The 15,108-nt window shown below is 36.3% G+C and overlaps 1 protein-coding gene across 3 annotated transcripts in view; it reads right to left on the bottom strand.

The window, feature by feature from the left end:
* Tep2 (Thioester-containing protein 2) overlaps positions 1–15,108 on the bottom strand; it is a 320,565-nt gene that overhangs the window by 59,715 nt on the left and 245,742 nt on the right. For all 3 annotated transcript variants that reach the window (XM_090397649.1, XM_090397651.1, XM_090397650.1), the window contains exon 27: positions 8,048–8,110. In XM_090397649.1, coding sequence (XP_090253775.1) covers positions 8,048–8,110 — 63 coding nt within the window. The remainder of the gene's footprint in view (positions 1–8,047; positions 8,111–15,108) is intronic.

Below are 15,108 nucleotides of genomic sequence, written 5' to 3' on the forward strand. Positions count from 1 at the left end.
ATATACTCATCATTCAGTATATTATAAGATTGAATCGACTTGCAAAAGACCTGATCTGCTTTACAGGTTACAAAGTTTACAGATTGAAAAAGTACATTTTCCTGCATTAGAGGAGTGTCCTGTGAATTATTCAGCTATAATAATACTATTCACAGCAGAAGTGTTTGCCATGTCATTCTTCTTACTGTATTAAGTACTTTTTTGGGTAGCAATAAAGACGAAACAAAATCCTATTCAGTTAGAATCATTAATCTTGCTTAAAATAAGACTAAAAGAGACCTTGACTGACAAAAATCTAAAGGTTGGCAACATACAGCAATTTTGTATTTCCAAGTATTTTTCTTATTTAATAAATTTAGCCGCCAATTGGTGAGAATGATCATAGGGTCTTGACTTGGGAGGTGGCTAAAGATGTGGAATTTTCAATTAAGACAGGGTACATGTGGAATTATCAGGCTGGAAAGAATGACAAGCTTAGGAGTTTGATTGGTTCAGTGCCATGGCATGTACAACTGCAAGGACTAGAAGTTGATAGTGCATGGGAGGTAGTTAAGAAGTGCTTGCATGAAGCAATGGCTGACTGTATACCTAGAGTCCAAATAATAAATCAAGTAGGGGTTAAATGGATGAATAATATCATTAAGCTGGAGCTGCAAAAAAAGAAACAACTATGGAGGGAATTTAAGGAGAAAGGTGACTGGCAGGCACATGAACGGTACAAAGCGCAGGCCAGAAGGGTAACGAGGGTAGTAAGAAAAGCAAAAAAAGGATTACGAAAGAACATTGGCCATGCAGGCTAAAGAGAATCCTAAACAGTTTTTTAGATATGTAGCAAGTAAAAGGAAAAATGTACATGGAAGAATGATTTTAAAGAATGCCGATGGTAAGGAGGTAACTGAATCAGTTGATATAGCTGAGTTACTGAGTGAGCACTTTGCAAGTATATATCATCCAGGTGGTGACATTGCAGAAACGAATAAACCAGTAGATTATACGGGAATTGTGGTGAATGAAGTGGAGGAGAAGTATATTGCATAACCTCAATGTCAATACATCCGTGGGATTGGATGGTATACCAGCTTGTGTCGTACAAGAAGCGGCTAAAGAATTGTCAGTACCTTTGACCATTTTGTTTAATTTGAGTCTCAGGTCTGGGTTAGTCCGGGGGGGAAATAGTTCCGCTGCATAAAGGTGGTTCCAAGACTGCTGTTGTAAATTACCGACTGATTAGCATATCAGGAATCATTGTCAAGGTCTTAGAGAAATTAGTCAAGAAAAGAATACAGGATTGGATAGATGAAAATGGGATATTGTATGGGGGACAACATGGTTTTGTGAAGGGTAGATCATGCCTCAGTAACTTGCTCACGTTTTATAACACAGTGACGGCTGAACTGGATAGGGGTAATGGGTTTACAGTGATACTACTGGACCTTGCCAAGGCCTTTGACACGATACCACATGGAACCCTAATCAGTAAACTGGAGCAGATGGGGATAGATATAGGGTTGGTGAGATGGATAGGAGGGTGGTTGAAGGAGAGATACCAGAGAGTGGTTTATGCAGGAGTGGAGTCTAAAAGATGGCTTGTGACTAGTGGTGTGCCACAGGGCTCTGTTCTTGGACCACTGCTTTTCAATTTGTTCATCAATGATATAGGAAAGGATTTGAGAGGAAGTGTTCACTTGTTTGCTGATGATGCAAAGTTGGGTAGAGCAATTGTGAGTGCACAGGATGTCAAAATTTTACAGGATGATTTGGATAGTTTGGAGGACTGGGCTAGGAAAAATGGATGTCAATTTAATGTGGCAAAGTGTAAGTTATGCACTTTGGGGTGAAAAGAATAGCAGCAATATATCGCATTGGTGGAACCATACTCCAGGAGATTGAGGCCAGGGATTTGGGAGTGTTGGTGGATAGGGAATTGAAGTTTAGGGGGCACATTGCAAAAGTGACTAAATTAGCTCATCAAATCACTTGGCTTCTGAAAAATACTTTAACATTCAGAGACAAACAAGTTGTTGTTCCTCTGTATCGAGTCTTGATAAGACCCCATCTGGACTACTCTGCCCAGTTATGGGCAGCAGGATTTCTTCGTGATGGGGAGGAAGTGGAGAGGATCCAGAGACGAGTGACCAAGATGATAGAAGGTCTGTGGAATGAACCTTATGAGAATAAGTTGAAGATTTGTGGGTTGCAGAGATTGGATGATAGGCGAAGGAGGGGGTGATATGATTGAGACATTCAAATTACTGAAGGGTTTCTATAAGATTGATCCAGAAGATATTTTTGAAAATATGATTGGTGGTGGTGGGAGGACTAGAGGCCATGCATGCATGGAAGCCGGGCAAGAGCATGGTTGACAAGGGAGTTAGAACTAGGTTTTTTACTTGGAGAGTGGTGAAAGAGTGGAATAAGCTTCCAGAGTCTGTTGTGAGTGCTACGACTGTGAATGAGTTCAAAGCAAGGTATGATAGATACTGTGTCAATGTCGAATAGTTGTTCTTGACATGTTAGGGCCTCCCTCGATGAGTCTGTCGACTCCTTGGAGTTGCCTGGAACAACAATAATAATAATAACAATTTCTAAACTGTACCATTTATGCCTCAACAAAGCTAGAAGCTTTTTGAAAAACAAATCCATTGATTCTCAAATATATGTCATATTTATCTCAGTTGAAAAACATTCTCAAAATGTGAAAGAAATAATTTTGTAAATTTTCTCAAAGCTGATATACACCAGTTAAATGGAACTCTTATGAAGTAAAGAAGTCATTCTGCAGTGGAAAAAATTTCAAGATGGTGTATTTACAAAGTAATAAAATGCTGTTGAAAACTAGTATCAGTAATTATTCTGAACCATTTTTATTGCCAGTCACTACTACCAAAGCAAAACTAGTGCAGTTTACTGAACTATGCTGTCAGTTATAATTTGATTGTAGCTTTATTTTTGCTGTTTTCTGGCAATGCTCCAGTAGTATCCTGGAACATTTAAGGCTATTGTTTTCTCATTCTTAGCAGTCCCATTTGAGAAAAGTTGTAAACCTATAGAACATTAGTGTTATGAGTGGGCAAAGGTTAGATTATTAGGAAATACTGCTCCAGAAGATCAACAACAGTACACTTTGAACTCACTTTGATTAAGGCTACCATTAATCTGAATAGTTGATGATATGCTTAGTGATGAAATCATCTATTGCCTAGATTAAACAAACATGATGAAGAGCATTTTCACAAATTAAGTTTCCACTTCCCAGGAAAAATTTCTTTCCCTCCATATAGGGAACTTTATATTATGGAAGTAACATCTTCATCTCAATCCATTAGCTTAATGGCCTATCCTAGACAAGTAACCTGGTTTGCTAAAACCTAGCATTCTAATATGGACATTAATCTTATCTGTAGAAATATTAACAATTGCATGTATTGTTCAGCCAATTTGTGTTGTAGGATGAAAAACCAATATTTCTGAGAGGAAATATTACTGCCTCTATATGAGATCATCTATCTTCAGTTGAAATGCCCTTTATAAAGGTGAAGACCTGGGATTCAAACCCAAGTTTTTCCAAAAAAACAGCATCATTAATATACTCAGCTATGTAGTAGGAGTCACAAATTTGTGATGAGTTCAGAGTTCACAAATTCATTTCATGACATAGATCAGTTGCTTCCAATCATGAATGTTATTTGTGAATGCTGAATGAAAATCAAAAACCAACCATGAAATACATACTATGACAATTTAAAAAAAAAAAAAATTCACTTACATATTTTAGATTGGAGCCCACAGAAAATTTCCCAAAATTGACTGGAAAGGAGTCAAAGGCCTTTCATCAAAGAAACAAATTAAAGTTCTTTTTTTTTTGTGTAAAGCATATTACAGATGTTTAGGGAAATACACACAATGAGAAAAGTTAGATCTGCACATCCCAAATTTCCTGTGTTTCAGTAAGATCAGTTAATTTCTAAATATTGATTATATCATCATCATCAAATTCCTGTCAGGTAACCTCAAGGGGTGTACAGGATATGATAGTACTACATGAAAAAAATTACATCATTATTAATTTCCTATCTAAAATTTTCCTCCAAATCAGTCTGTTACTTGTCAACACTCCAACATTATCAGATCTTATATTTCTATCGTCTAAAGCACTTTGTACCGTATTAATCCACCTATATCTTGGTCTTCCTCTGGGTCGTTTTGCTGCCAACCTGGCAGAGAACACTTGTTTTGCTAATCTTTCCTCGCCCATTCTGTTTTAGTGACCATACCACCTGAGATTAGCTCTGCTAACGCATTCCTGGATGCTGACAATGTCAAGTTCTTTCCTAATATCCTCGTTTTTAATATGATACTGCCATTGATGCCATCTGTTCACGCCTATAATCTTTCTCAGGACTCTCATATCTGTGATCTCTAGTCTTTGGTCAAGTGTTTTACTTCTGACCCAGTTCTCAGATCCATAAGTTAAAACTGGTTTGAACACTGTCTTGTATACAGCTAATTTAGTGTTCTGACTAATTTTTCTCTTATTCCATATGAATTTATTCAATTGACTTTCCACCATACCAGCTTTGCTGATTCTGTTGTCTATTTCTATATTTAATTTACCGTATTCAGTATAAATCGTGCCTAAATAGCTGAAATGTTTTACTTGTTCCACAGGTTCTCCATTCACAACACAGTTGACATTTTCAATGATTCTGCCTATTTTCATCGTCTTTGTCTTTTTATTGCTGACCTTCATACCATATCTATTACAAGAGCTATTCAATTTAGTCAGAGAATCTTGCAGACTTGTAGCGGATTTATTTAGAAGTATAACATCATCAGCATAAAGCAAAGAGCTGACATTAACATCTTCAATTTTGATATCAGGTTTAATACCACTTTCCTTCATAATGTGATCCATATAGATAATGAATAACAGAGGGGATAATGTACATCCTTGTCTCACACCAGATTTAACATTAAACCATCTTCCTGTACTTCCTTCAATTCTAACTGCTGACTTACAACTCAAATAAAGACTAAGTATTGCTTGACATAATGCCCCATTGACACCATATAACTGCAGTGTATTGAATAGCTTCTCTCTTGGCACTTTGTCATATTCCTTTTCCAGATCAACAAAACTTAAATACAGATCTTTGTTATATTCCCATTTTTTCTCGACTATTTGTCGTAAAGTGAAGATCTGATCCTGACAGCCTCTATTTGGACTGAATCCAGCTTGTTCTTCACCAAGCTTTTCTTCCACAATTCTTCTTAACCGTTTCTCAAGTATACTTGCATTGATCTTGCCAGGAACACTCAGTAGGGAAATACCTCTGTAATTCTCACATACAGTTTTATTTCCCTTTTTATATATGGGTACTATGAGAGCTCTACTCCAATCATTGGGAATTCGTCCCTCAGTCCAGGCTTTCTGAACTATGCAATGCAGCCACTAAGACTCTTATACCACCATACTTCAGCATTTCTGGTCGAATATCATCTACTCATGCTGCCTTTCCACATTTCAAGCTTTTGATGGCTTTTTCTACTTCAAGTATGAATGTGTATTCCTGACTGCATGTCTGGTCAGTGTTTTTTTACCACTGTGCTATCATCACTGCTTGTTTCATTTAGCAGTTTTTCAAAGTAATTACTCCATACTTCAAGGATATCTTTTTCTCCCGTTTTCATGTCATCTTTATCATCTCTAATTCCTTTTATAGCACTCTTTCCTCCATTCTTAAGCTTCTTCAACAACCTCCAGAATATTTTGCCACCTTCTTGATATTTATTTTCTATATTCTTGCCAAAGTCCTCCCATGACTTTTGTTTAGCTAGTTTTACACAGTGTTTAGCATTCTTGCATTTGTCTCTATATTCTCTAAGAGCACAAGCCGACTTATTTGACAGGAACTTTTGGTATGCTTTCTTCTTTTCCTTCACTGCCTCTTTAACTTCCTGTGTCCACCAGGGAGTTCTGATTTTTTTTATCTTTACAGACAATCTCACCACATGCCTCTCTGGCAGAATCAATGTTTTCTTCAGAGATTGCCACTGAATCTCCAAGGTTTGATTCCTGTTCTCAAACTCTTTCATTTTTTCTTCAATAATCTTTGTGTATTTTAGTCTACAGCTCACATCTGAGAGCTGCTCAACTTTTATTCGCTTTAAAACTTTCTTACATGTTATTCTTTTCAATATGAAATTCAATTTTATCCTGCTCAAGACTAAATAGTGATCACTTCCAATTTCAAATCCTCTGTACACTCTGGTGTCCTGCACCAGGGAGAAAACATCACTATCAACAATAACATAGTCAATGAGACTTTTCTTATTCCTTGCCTCTTCTCTCCATGTGAATTTGTGCACATTTTTATGTTAGAACATGGTGTTAGTAATAACCAGTCCATGTCCTGAGCAGAAATCCAACAGATATTTGCCATTATTATTAGCTTTGCTCTTTTTTCCAAATTTTCCCAAAATATTTTTGTATGCCTCACAACCATTTCCTACTCTGCTATTTAGATCCCCAACAAGGACCACCTTTTCATTTTTCATTGTGTCAGTTGCTTTTTCTAAAGCCTCAAAAAATTCCTCCACTTCTACCTTAGTAGAACCTTCTGTGGGACCATAGGCACAAATAAGTCTCATTGTCCAGTTCCCCATTCTCATATTTGCCCACATTACTCTACTTGGGACTGACTGCCATTCAAGAAGATTAGCTTCGTATTTTGTGTTATGGCTACTCCTTTTCCTTGATTGTCATTGCCTGAATATAACATTTTGTATTTATTGCTCAGAAAGATCTCACCAGTTTTGGTCTTTTTTGTTTCAGTCACCCCTATTATGTCGATCTGGTACTTATCTAATTCCTCAGCTAGCTCCATTTCTTTGCCATTCAGGCTTCTTACGTTGATAGTACCGATCTTTAACTCTGGTGATGTTGAGTTGGAGTTTATTGATTATATGTAATTCATAAAATAATGCATTAAATTCAAGTAAAATTTCATTTTTTAAGAGTTTCTTGGAGTGTTCTGCATATAGCATTAAAGTTATTCTTCTCAAACTCAGTGAAGCTTGAGAAGCGCTGACCTATAATAGACTGAAATTATGAGGATCCTAAGGATTAGATAACCTGAACCTCCTGCTCTCACATTATGCATTGAAATTCATCTACTCAAGTCAAGTTTCACTAGTTTTCTAGAGTGAATAAGTTTGCTACAGAAATTATTTTTTATTTTTTTTTAGAAAATCTGCATTCATATGACTTTGGTTAGGATTTTTTTCCACTACCTTCTTGTAGTCAGAAAATTTGTTATAATGGAATTTGCAAATCCACACATACTGTTAATTAAGAAATAGTGAGAAAGCTTTCAGATTTAATATTAAACATCATAGATCAGGGTGTATCTAATGTGCTGGGCATTTTTTTCTTCTCTCTTTCTTTTGGCCTGTTGTTGATTTGGCTGAACACAGATTATGTAGAAAGAAACAAGAGGGACAGGTCTTTTAACAGATTGAATGTGCAGAACTTTTATACCGGTATAAAAACAGTCTACAAGAATTCCTAACCACCCCCATCTGAGGAAACCACTTTATATGTTTACTTTTGAAAGAAGTCAAAATTTGTTCATATTTTGTACTGAAATACTCAGGATATTAAATGGAAACTGGTTTATGCACAGATATGGCTTTCACAATTCAAGTCATCACACAACCATGCAGCCACATAACATTTGTGCTTTTTAAATTTGTGCTATGTTTTATCCATATAAATACAGAATTATTCAAGATTAAATTCAGGACACTTATTGTTGACACACTTGGATTTACTTAAGACATGAAAAAAGGGACATTTTTGATTTAGTATTTACCTTATTTTTATATGGTAAATACTAAATCAAAGGTAAGGTGAATATTCCAAAAAATTTGACCATCTAATTTTTCAATATCATCCATTTCTACTTGCAGACATACTTGATTCTAGGGATTAAGTTTACTTGAAATTTTGGCTTAGAAATCAGTCGGGATAATAAGTAATACTTACTTTATTTTCCAGGAAAGCCAAAAGAACATATGATGCAAGGGCTGCTCCACTTCCAGAACCACCCTATTAAAATAAGGAAAAGGGTCTAATAAAATATTAAGATACTAATGATTACTATGATCAGAAATTAAATATATCTACTGATTACACTAAGCATTTATAGTGATAAATTACGACAATTATTTCCTGATATGTTCAGGGATTGTACAAGGCTAATAATAACAACCTATTAACAATTATCTTTCAAATTAATCTGGTCATCTTCAAAACTGAGATTTCAGTTCTTCTAAATCTGTGTCCGGATAGACAAAGAGGCAATCTAACTAATCTATCCGAACAAAGATTACAGTCTAAGTAATATTTCTGTCATTAAAATCCTGCTTTTGAAGTTAGGAGACGACTTTAGCCATGATCTCTTGTTAGTTGCAAATGTCATCTCTTGTATATTTTGTTAACAAATTAGATATTCTGCTAAGACTTCAAGAATACCAATAAGTGCAAATGGCCTGAATGTCCATTCAGGCCATTTGCACTTACTGCTATTATAATAGATGTAATATTCCATAATATCAATAAATACATACTTATATCACAGGTCAATGACATTTAACTATTGCCTAAAGTTTTGTTGTTCATACTTCATATGTTGGGTCATTTGTCATTCAGTGTTAAACTGAGGTATCAGCCTACAAGATATGTTGGCGCAATGAATTAATCTACTATTAATTATGGAATGCATCCTTATGACTTTACAAGAAAGTTTCTCAGTGATAGAGAAATAGTGGCAACTATTTCATCAGTGATACATCTGATGAAATAGTTGTCATGTAAAATGAAATGTCAGATTATATAAATTATACCATCTGAAAAAGAATTTATATACATCAATACAGCTATCCTGTCAAATTTCATCCAGTCCCAAGACTGAAGATAGACAAACAATATTGATGGAAATATTAATTTTAAAAAAAAGGTCAGATCTAGTTACTCCACTTGATACCTTTTACATGTATTCCTCGTTTCAAATTATTAGATATTAACAAGATTATCAACATGCTTGAAGGAGAAAATCCCCAACACTAAAGATGAAATCAAAAGTTTTTTTTATTTGGTGCTTAAGCTGTATAACAGAGGAGACCTCCACATAGCCTTTAAAGGAATGTGGAGAACTGACCAGGGCTTCTGACCTAATATCCAATCCTCACCTTCTCGTGGTGCACCCTGTTGGGTATCTACTTTGCTACTGAACAAACGAGGATGGGCTAGAATTTGGGATTTAGCCGACCAAATTGTATTCTTATTGGTTAAACCAAAATAAAAAAATGATGGTACAACATGACAAAATTTCATGCAGGCTGGGGCGTCGCCCGGTTAAACAAGGCCCCCTGTTGTTTTCGCCAGGGAACCAGGGCGAATAGCGAAAAGTCAGCTACTGGAACAAATCTGAAAACAAACCCCAACTCAATATCACCAGAGTTAAAGATCGGTACTACCAATGTAAGAATCCAGAATGGCAAAGAAATGGAGCTAGCTGAGGAATTAGATAAGTACCAGATCGACATAATAGGGGTGACTGAAACAAAAAAGACCAAAACTGGTGAGATCTTTCTGAGCAATAAATACAAAATGTTATATTCAGGCAATGACAATCAAGGAAAAGAAGGAGTAGCCATAATATTCAACACAAAATACGAGGCTAATCTTCTTGAATGGCAGTCAGTCTCAAGTAGAGTAATGTGGGCAAATATGAGAATGGGGGAACTGGACAATGAGACTTATTTGTGCCTATGGTCCCACAGAAGGTTCTACTAAGGTAGAAGTAGAGGAATTTTTTGATACTTTAGAAAAAGCAACTGACACAATGAAAAAGGAAAAGTTGGTCCTTGTTGGGGATCTAAATAGCAGAGTAGGAAATGATTGTGAGACATACAAAAATATTTTGGGAAAATTTGGAGAAAAGAGCAAAGCTAATAATAATGGCAAATATCTGTTAGATTTCTGCTCAGGGCATGGACTGGTTATTACTATCACCATGTTCCAACATAAAAATGTGCACAAATTCACAGGGAGAGAAGAGTCTAGGAATAAGAAAAGTCTCATTGACTAAGTGATAAAAAAACACAGACCATGCATGCAGTCAGGAATACATATCCATACTTGAAATAGAAAAACCATCAAAGGCTTGAAATGTGGAAAGGCAGCAGGAGTAGATGATATTCGACTAGAAATGCTGAAGTATGGGGGTATTAAAGTCTTACAGTGGCTGCACTGCATAGTTCAGAAAGCCTGGACAGAGGGGCGAATTCCCGATGATTGGAGTAGAGCTCTCATAGTACCCATATATAAAAAGGGAAATAAAACTGCATGTGAGAATTACAGAGGTATTTCCCTTCTGAGTGTTCCTGGCAAGATCTATGCAAGTATACTTGAGAAACAGTTGAGAAGATTGTGGAAGAAAAGCTTGGTGAAGAACAAGCTGGATTCAGGCCAAACAGAGGCTGTCAGGATCAGATCTTCACTTTACGACAAATAGATGAGAAAGCATGGGAATATAACAAAGATCTGTGTTTAAGCTTTGTCGATTTGGAAAAGGCATATGACAAGGCGCCAAGAGAGAAGCTATTCAATACGCTGCAGTTATATAGTGTCAATGGGGCATTATATCAAGCAATACTTAGTCTTTATTTGAATTGTAAGTCAGCAGTTAGAATTGAAGTACAGGAAGATGGTTTAATGTTAAATCTGATGTGAGACAAGGATGTACATTATCCCCTCTGTTATTCATTATCTATATGGATCACATTATGAAGGAAAGTGGTATTAAACCTGATATCAAAATTGGAGATGTTAATGTCAGCTCTTTGCTTTATGCGGATGATGTTATACTTCTAAATAAATCTGCTACAAGTCTGCAAGATTCTCCGACTAAATTGAATAACGGTTGTAATAGATATAGTATGAAGGCAATAAAAAGACAAAGACAATGAAAATAGGCAGAATCATTGAAAACGTCAACTGTGTTGTGAATGGAGAACCTGTGGAACAAGTTACACATTTCGGCTACTTAGGCATGATTTTTACTGAAGATGGTAAATTAAATATAGAAAGAGACAACAGAATCAGCAATGCTGGTATGGTGGGAAGTCAATTGAATAAATTCATATGGAATAAGAGAGAAATTAGTCGGAACACTAAATTAGCTGTATACAAGACAGTGTTCAAACAAATTTTAACTTATGGATCTGAGATCAGGGTCAGAAGTAAAACACTTGACCAAAGACTAGAGACCGTAGATATGAGAGTCCTCAGAAAGATTAGAGGTGTGAACAGATGGCATCAATGGCAATATCATATTAAAAATGAGGATATTAGGAAAGAACTTGACATTGTCAGCATCCAGGAATGTGTTAGCAGAGCTAATCTCAGATGGTATGGTCACTTAAATAGAATGGGAGAGGAAAGATTAGCAAAACAAGTGTTCTCTGCCAGGTTGGCAGCAAAACGACCCAGAAAAAGACCAAGATATAGGTGGATTGATACGGTACAAAGTGCCTTAGACGATAGAAATATAAGATCTGATAATGTTGGAGTCGGCAATTTGGGATTTAGCCGACCAAATTGTATTCTTATTGGTTAAACCAAAATAAATAATGATGGTACAACATGACAAAATTTCATGCTGACTGGGGCGTCGCCCGGTTAAACAAGGCCCCCGTAGTTTTCGCCAGGGAACCAGGGCAAACAGCGAAAAGTCAGTTACTGGAACAAATCTGAAAATAAACCCCAACTCAACATCACCAGAGTTAAAGATCGGTACTATCAACGTAAGAAGCCTGAATGGCAAAGAAATGGAGCTAGCTGAGGAATTAGATAAGTACCAGATCGACATAATAGGGGTGACTGAAACAAAAAAGACCAAAACTGGTGAGATCTTTCTGAGCAATAAATACAAAATGTTATATTCAGGCAATGACAATCAAGGAAAAGAAGGAGTAGCCATAGTATTCAACACAAAATACGAGGCTAATCTTCTTGAATGGCAGTCAGTCTCAAGTAGAGTAATGTGGGCAAATATGAGAATGGGGAACTGGACAATGAGACATATTTGTGCCTATGGTCCCACAGAAGGTTTTACTAAGGTAGAAGTGGAGGAATTTTTTGAGGCTTTAGAAAAAGCAACTGACACAATGAAAAAGGAAAAGTTGGTCCTTGTTGGGGATCTAAATAGTACAGTAGGAAATGATTGTGAGACATACAAAAATATTTTGGGAAAATTTGGAGAAAAGAGCAAACCTAATAATAATGGCAAATATCTGTTGGATTTCTGCTCAGGACATGGACTGGTTATTACTAACACCATGTACCAACATAAAAATGTGCACAAATTCACATGGAGAGAAGAGGCTAGGAATAAGAAAAGTCCCATTGACTATGTTATTGTTGATAGTGATGTTTTCTCCCTGGTGCAGGGCGCCAGAGTGTACAGAGGATTTGAAATTGGAAGTGATCACTATTTAGTCTTGAGCAGGATAAAATTGAATTTCATATTGAAAAGAATAACATGTAAGAAAGTTTTAAAGCGAATAAAAGTTGAGCAGCTCTCAGATGTGAACTGTAGACTAAAATACAGAAATATTATTGAAAAGAAAATGAAAGTGTTTGAGAACAGGAATCAAACCTTGGAGATTCAGTGGCAAACTCTGAAGGAAACATTGATTCTGCCAGAGAGGCATGTGGTGAGGTTCTGTGCAAGGATAAAAAAAATCAGAGCTCCCTGGTGGACACAGGAAGTTAAAGAGGCAGTGAAGGAAAAGAAGAAAGCATATCAAAAGTTCCTGGCAAATAAGTCAGCTTTTACTCTTACAGAATACAGAGACAAATGTAAGAAAGCTAAACAATGTGTAAAACTAGCTAAACAAAAGTCATGGGAGGACTTTGGCAAGAATATAGAAAATAAATATCAAGAAGGTGGCAAAATATTCTGGAGGTTGTTGAAGAAGCTTAGGAATGAAGGAAAGAGTGCTGTAAAAGGAGTTAGAGATGATAAAGGTGACATGAAAACAGTAGAAAAAGATATCCTTGAAGTATGGAGTAATTACTTTGAAAAACTGCTAAATGAAACAAGCAGTGATGACAGCACAGTGATAAAAAAAACACTGACTAGGCATGCAGTCAGGAATACATATCCATACTTGAAGTAGAAAAAGCCATCAAAGGCTTGAAATGTGGAAAGGCAGCAGGAGTAGATGATATTCGACCAGAAATCCTGACGTATGGTGGTATAAGAGTCTTACAGTGGCTGCACTGCTTAGTTCAGAAAGCCTGGACAGAGGGACGAATTCCCGATGATTGGAGTAGAGCTCTCGTAGTACCCATATATATAAAAAGAGAAATAGAAATGAATGTGAGAATTACAGAGGTATTTCCCTACTGAGTGTTCCTGGCAAGATCTATGCAAGTATACTTGAGAAACGGTTGAGAAGAATTGTGGAAGAAAAGCTTGGTGAAGAACAAGCTGGATTCAGGCCAAATAGAGGCTGTCGGGATCAGATCTTCACTTTACGACAAATAGTCGAGAAAGCATGGGAATATAACAAAGATCTGTATTTAAGTTTTGTCGATTTGGAAAAGGCATATGACAAGGTGCCAAGAGAGAAGCTATTCAATATGCTGCAGTTATATGGTGTCAATGGGGCATTATATCTAGCAATACTTAGTCTTTATTTGAGTTGTGAGTCAGCAGTTAGAATTGAAGTACAGGAAGATGGTTTAATGTTAAATCTGGTGCGAGACAAGGATGTACATTATCCCCTCTGTTATTCATTATCTATATGGATCACATTATGAAGGAAAGTGGTATTAAACCTGATATCAAAATTGGAGATGTTAATGTCAGCTCTTTGCTTTATGCGGATGATGTTATACTTCTAAATAAATCCGCTACAAGTCTGCAAGATTCTCTGACTAAATTGAATAGCTGTTGTAATAGATATGGTATGAAGGTCAGCAATAAAAAGACAAAGACAATGAAAGTAGGCAGAATCATTGAAAATGTCAACTGTGTTGTGAATGGAGAACCTGTGGAACAAGTAAAACATTTCAGCTACTTAGGCACAATTTTACAAGATGGTAAACTAAATATAGAAATAGACAACAGAATCAGCAAAGCTGGTATCGTGGGAAGTCAATTGAATAAATTCATATGGAATAAGAAAGAAATTAGTCGGAACACTAAATTAGCTGTATATACAAGACTGTGTTCAAGCCAATTTTAACTTATGGATCTGAGAGCTGGGTCAGAAGTAAAACACTTGACCAAAGACTAGAGACCGCAGATATGAGAGTCCTGAGAAAGATTAGAGGCGTGAACAGATGGCATCGATGGCAATATCATATTAAAAATGAGGATATTAGGAAAGAACTTGAAATTGTCAGCATCCAGGAATGCGTTAGCAGAGCTAATCTCAGATGGTATGGTCACTTAAATAGAATGCCGAGAGGAACGATTAGCAAAACAAGTGTTCTCTGCCAGGTTGGCAGGAAAACTACCCAGAGGAAGACCAAGATATAGGTGGATTGATACGGTACAAAGTTCCTTAGACGACAGAAATATAAGATCTGATAATGTTGGAGTCTTGACAAGTAACAGACTGATTTGGAGGAAAATTGTAGATAGGAAGTTAGTAATGATGTAATTTTTTCATGTAGTACTGTCATATCCTGTACACCCCTTGAGGGTACATGGCAGGAATTTGATGATGATGATAATGTTGGAGTCTTGACAAGTAACAGACTGATTTGGAGGAAAATTGTAGATAGGAAGTTAGTAATGATGTAATTTTTTCATGTAGTACTGTCATATCCTGTACACCCCTTGAGGGTACATGGCAGGAAGTTGATGATGATATGGAAGGAAATAAAACCTCCTGAAATACATCTTTACTGGTTCAAACACCCTAGATGACCAAAGCACAACTCACACCAACATGATCATGTTGCTTTTTGAAAATATATTAGGAATGGGACTACATTATGTACTGATAATGGTACACAAGTATTAA

Source organism: Typopeltis vanoorti, chromosome 9 (genome assembly GCF_054136105.1).
Source record: "Typopeltis vanoorti isolate ZY-2024b chromosome 9, IOZ_Tvanoo_1.0, whole genome shotgun sequence".
In the NCBI taxonomy this organism is placed as follows: Eukaryota; Metazoa; Arthropoda; class Arachnida; order Uropygi; family Thelyphonidae; genus Typopeltis; species Typopeltis vanoorti.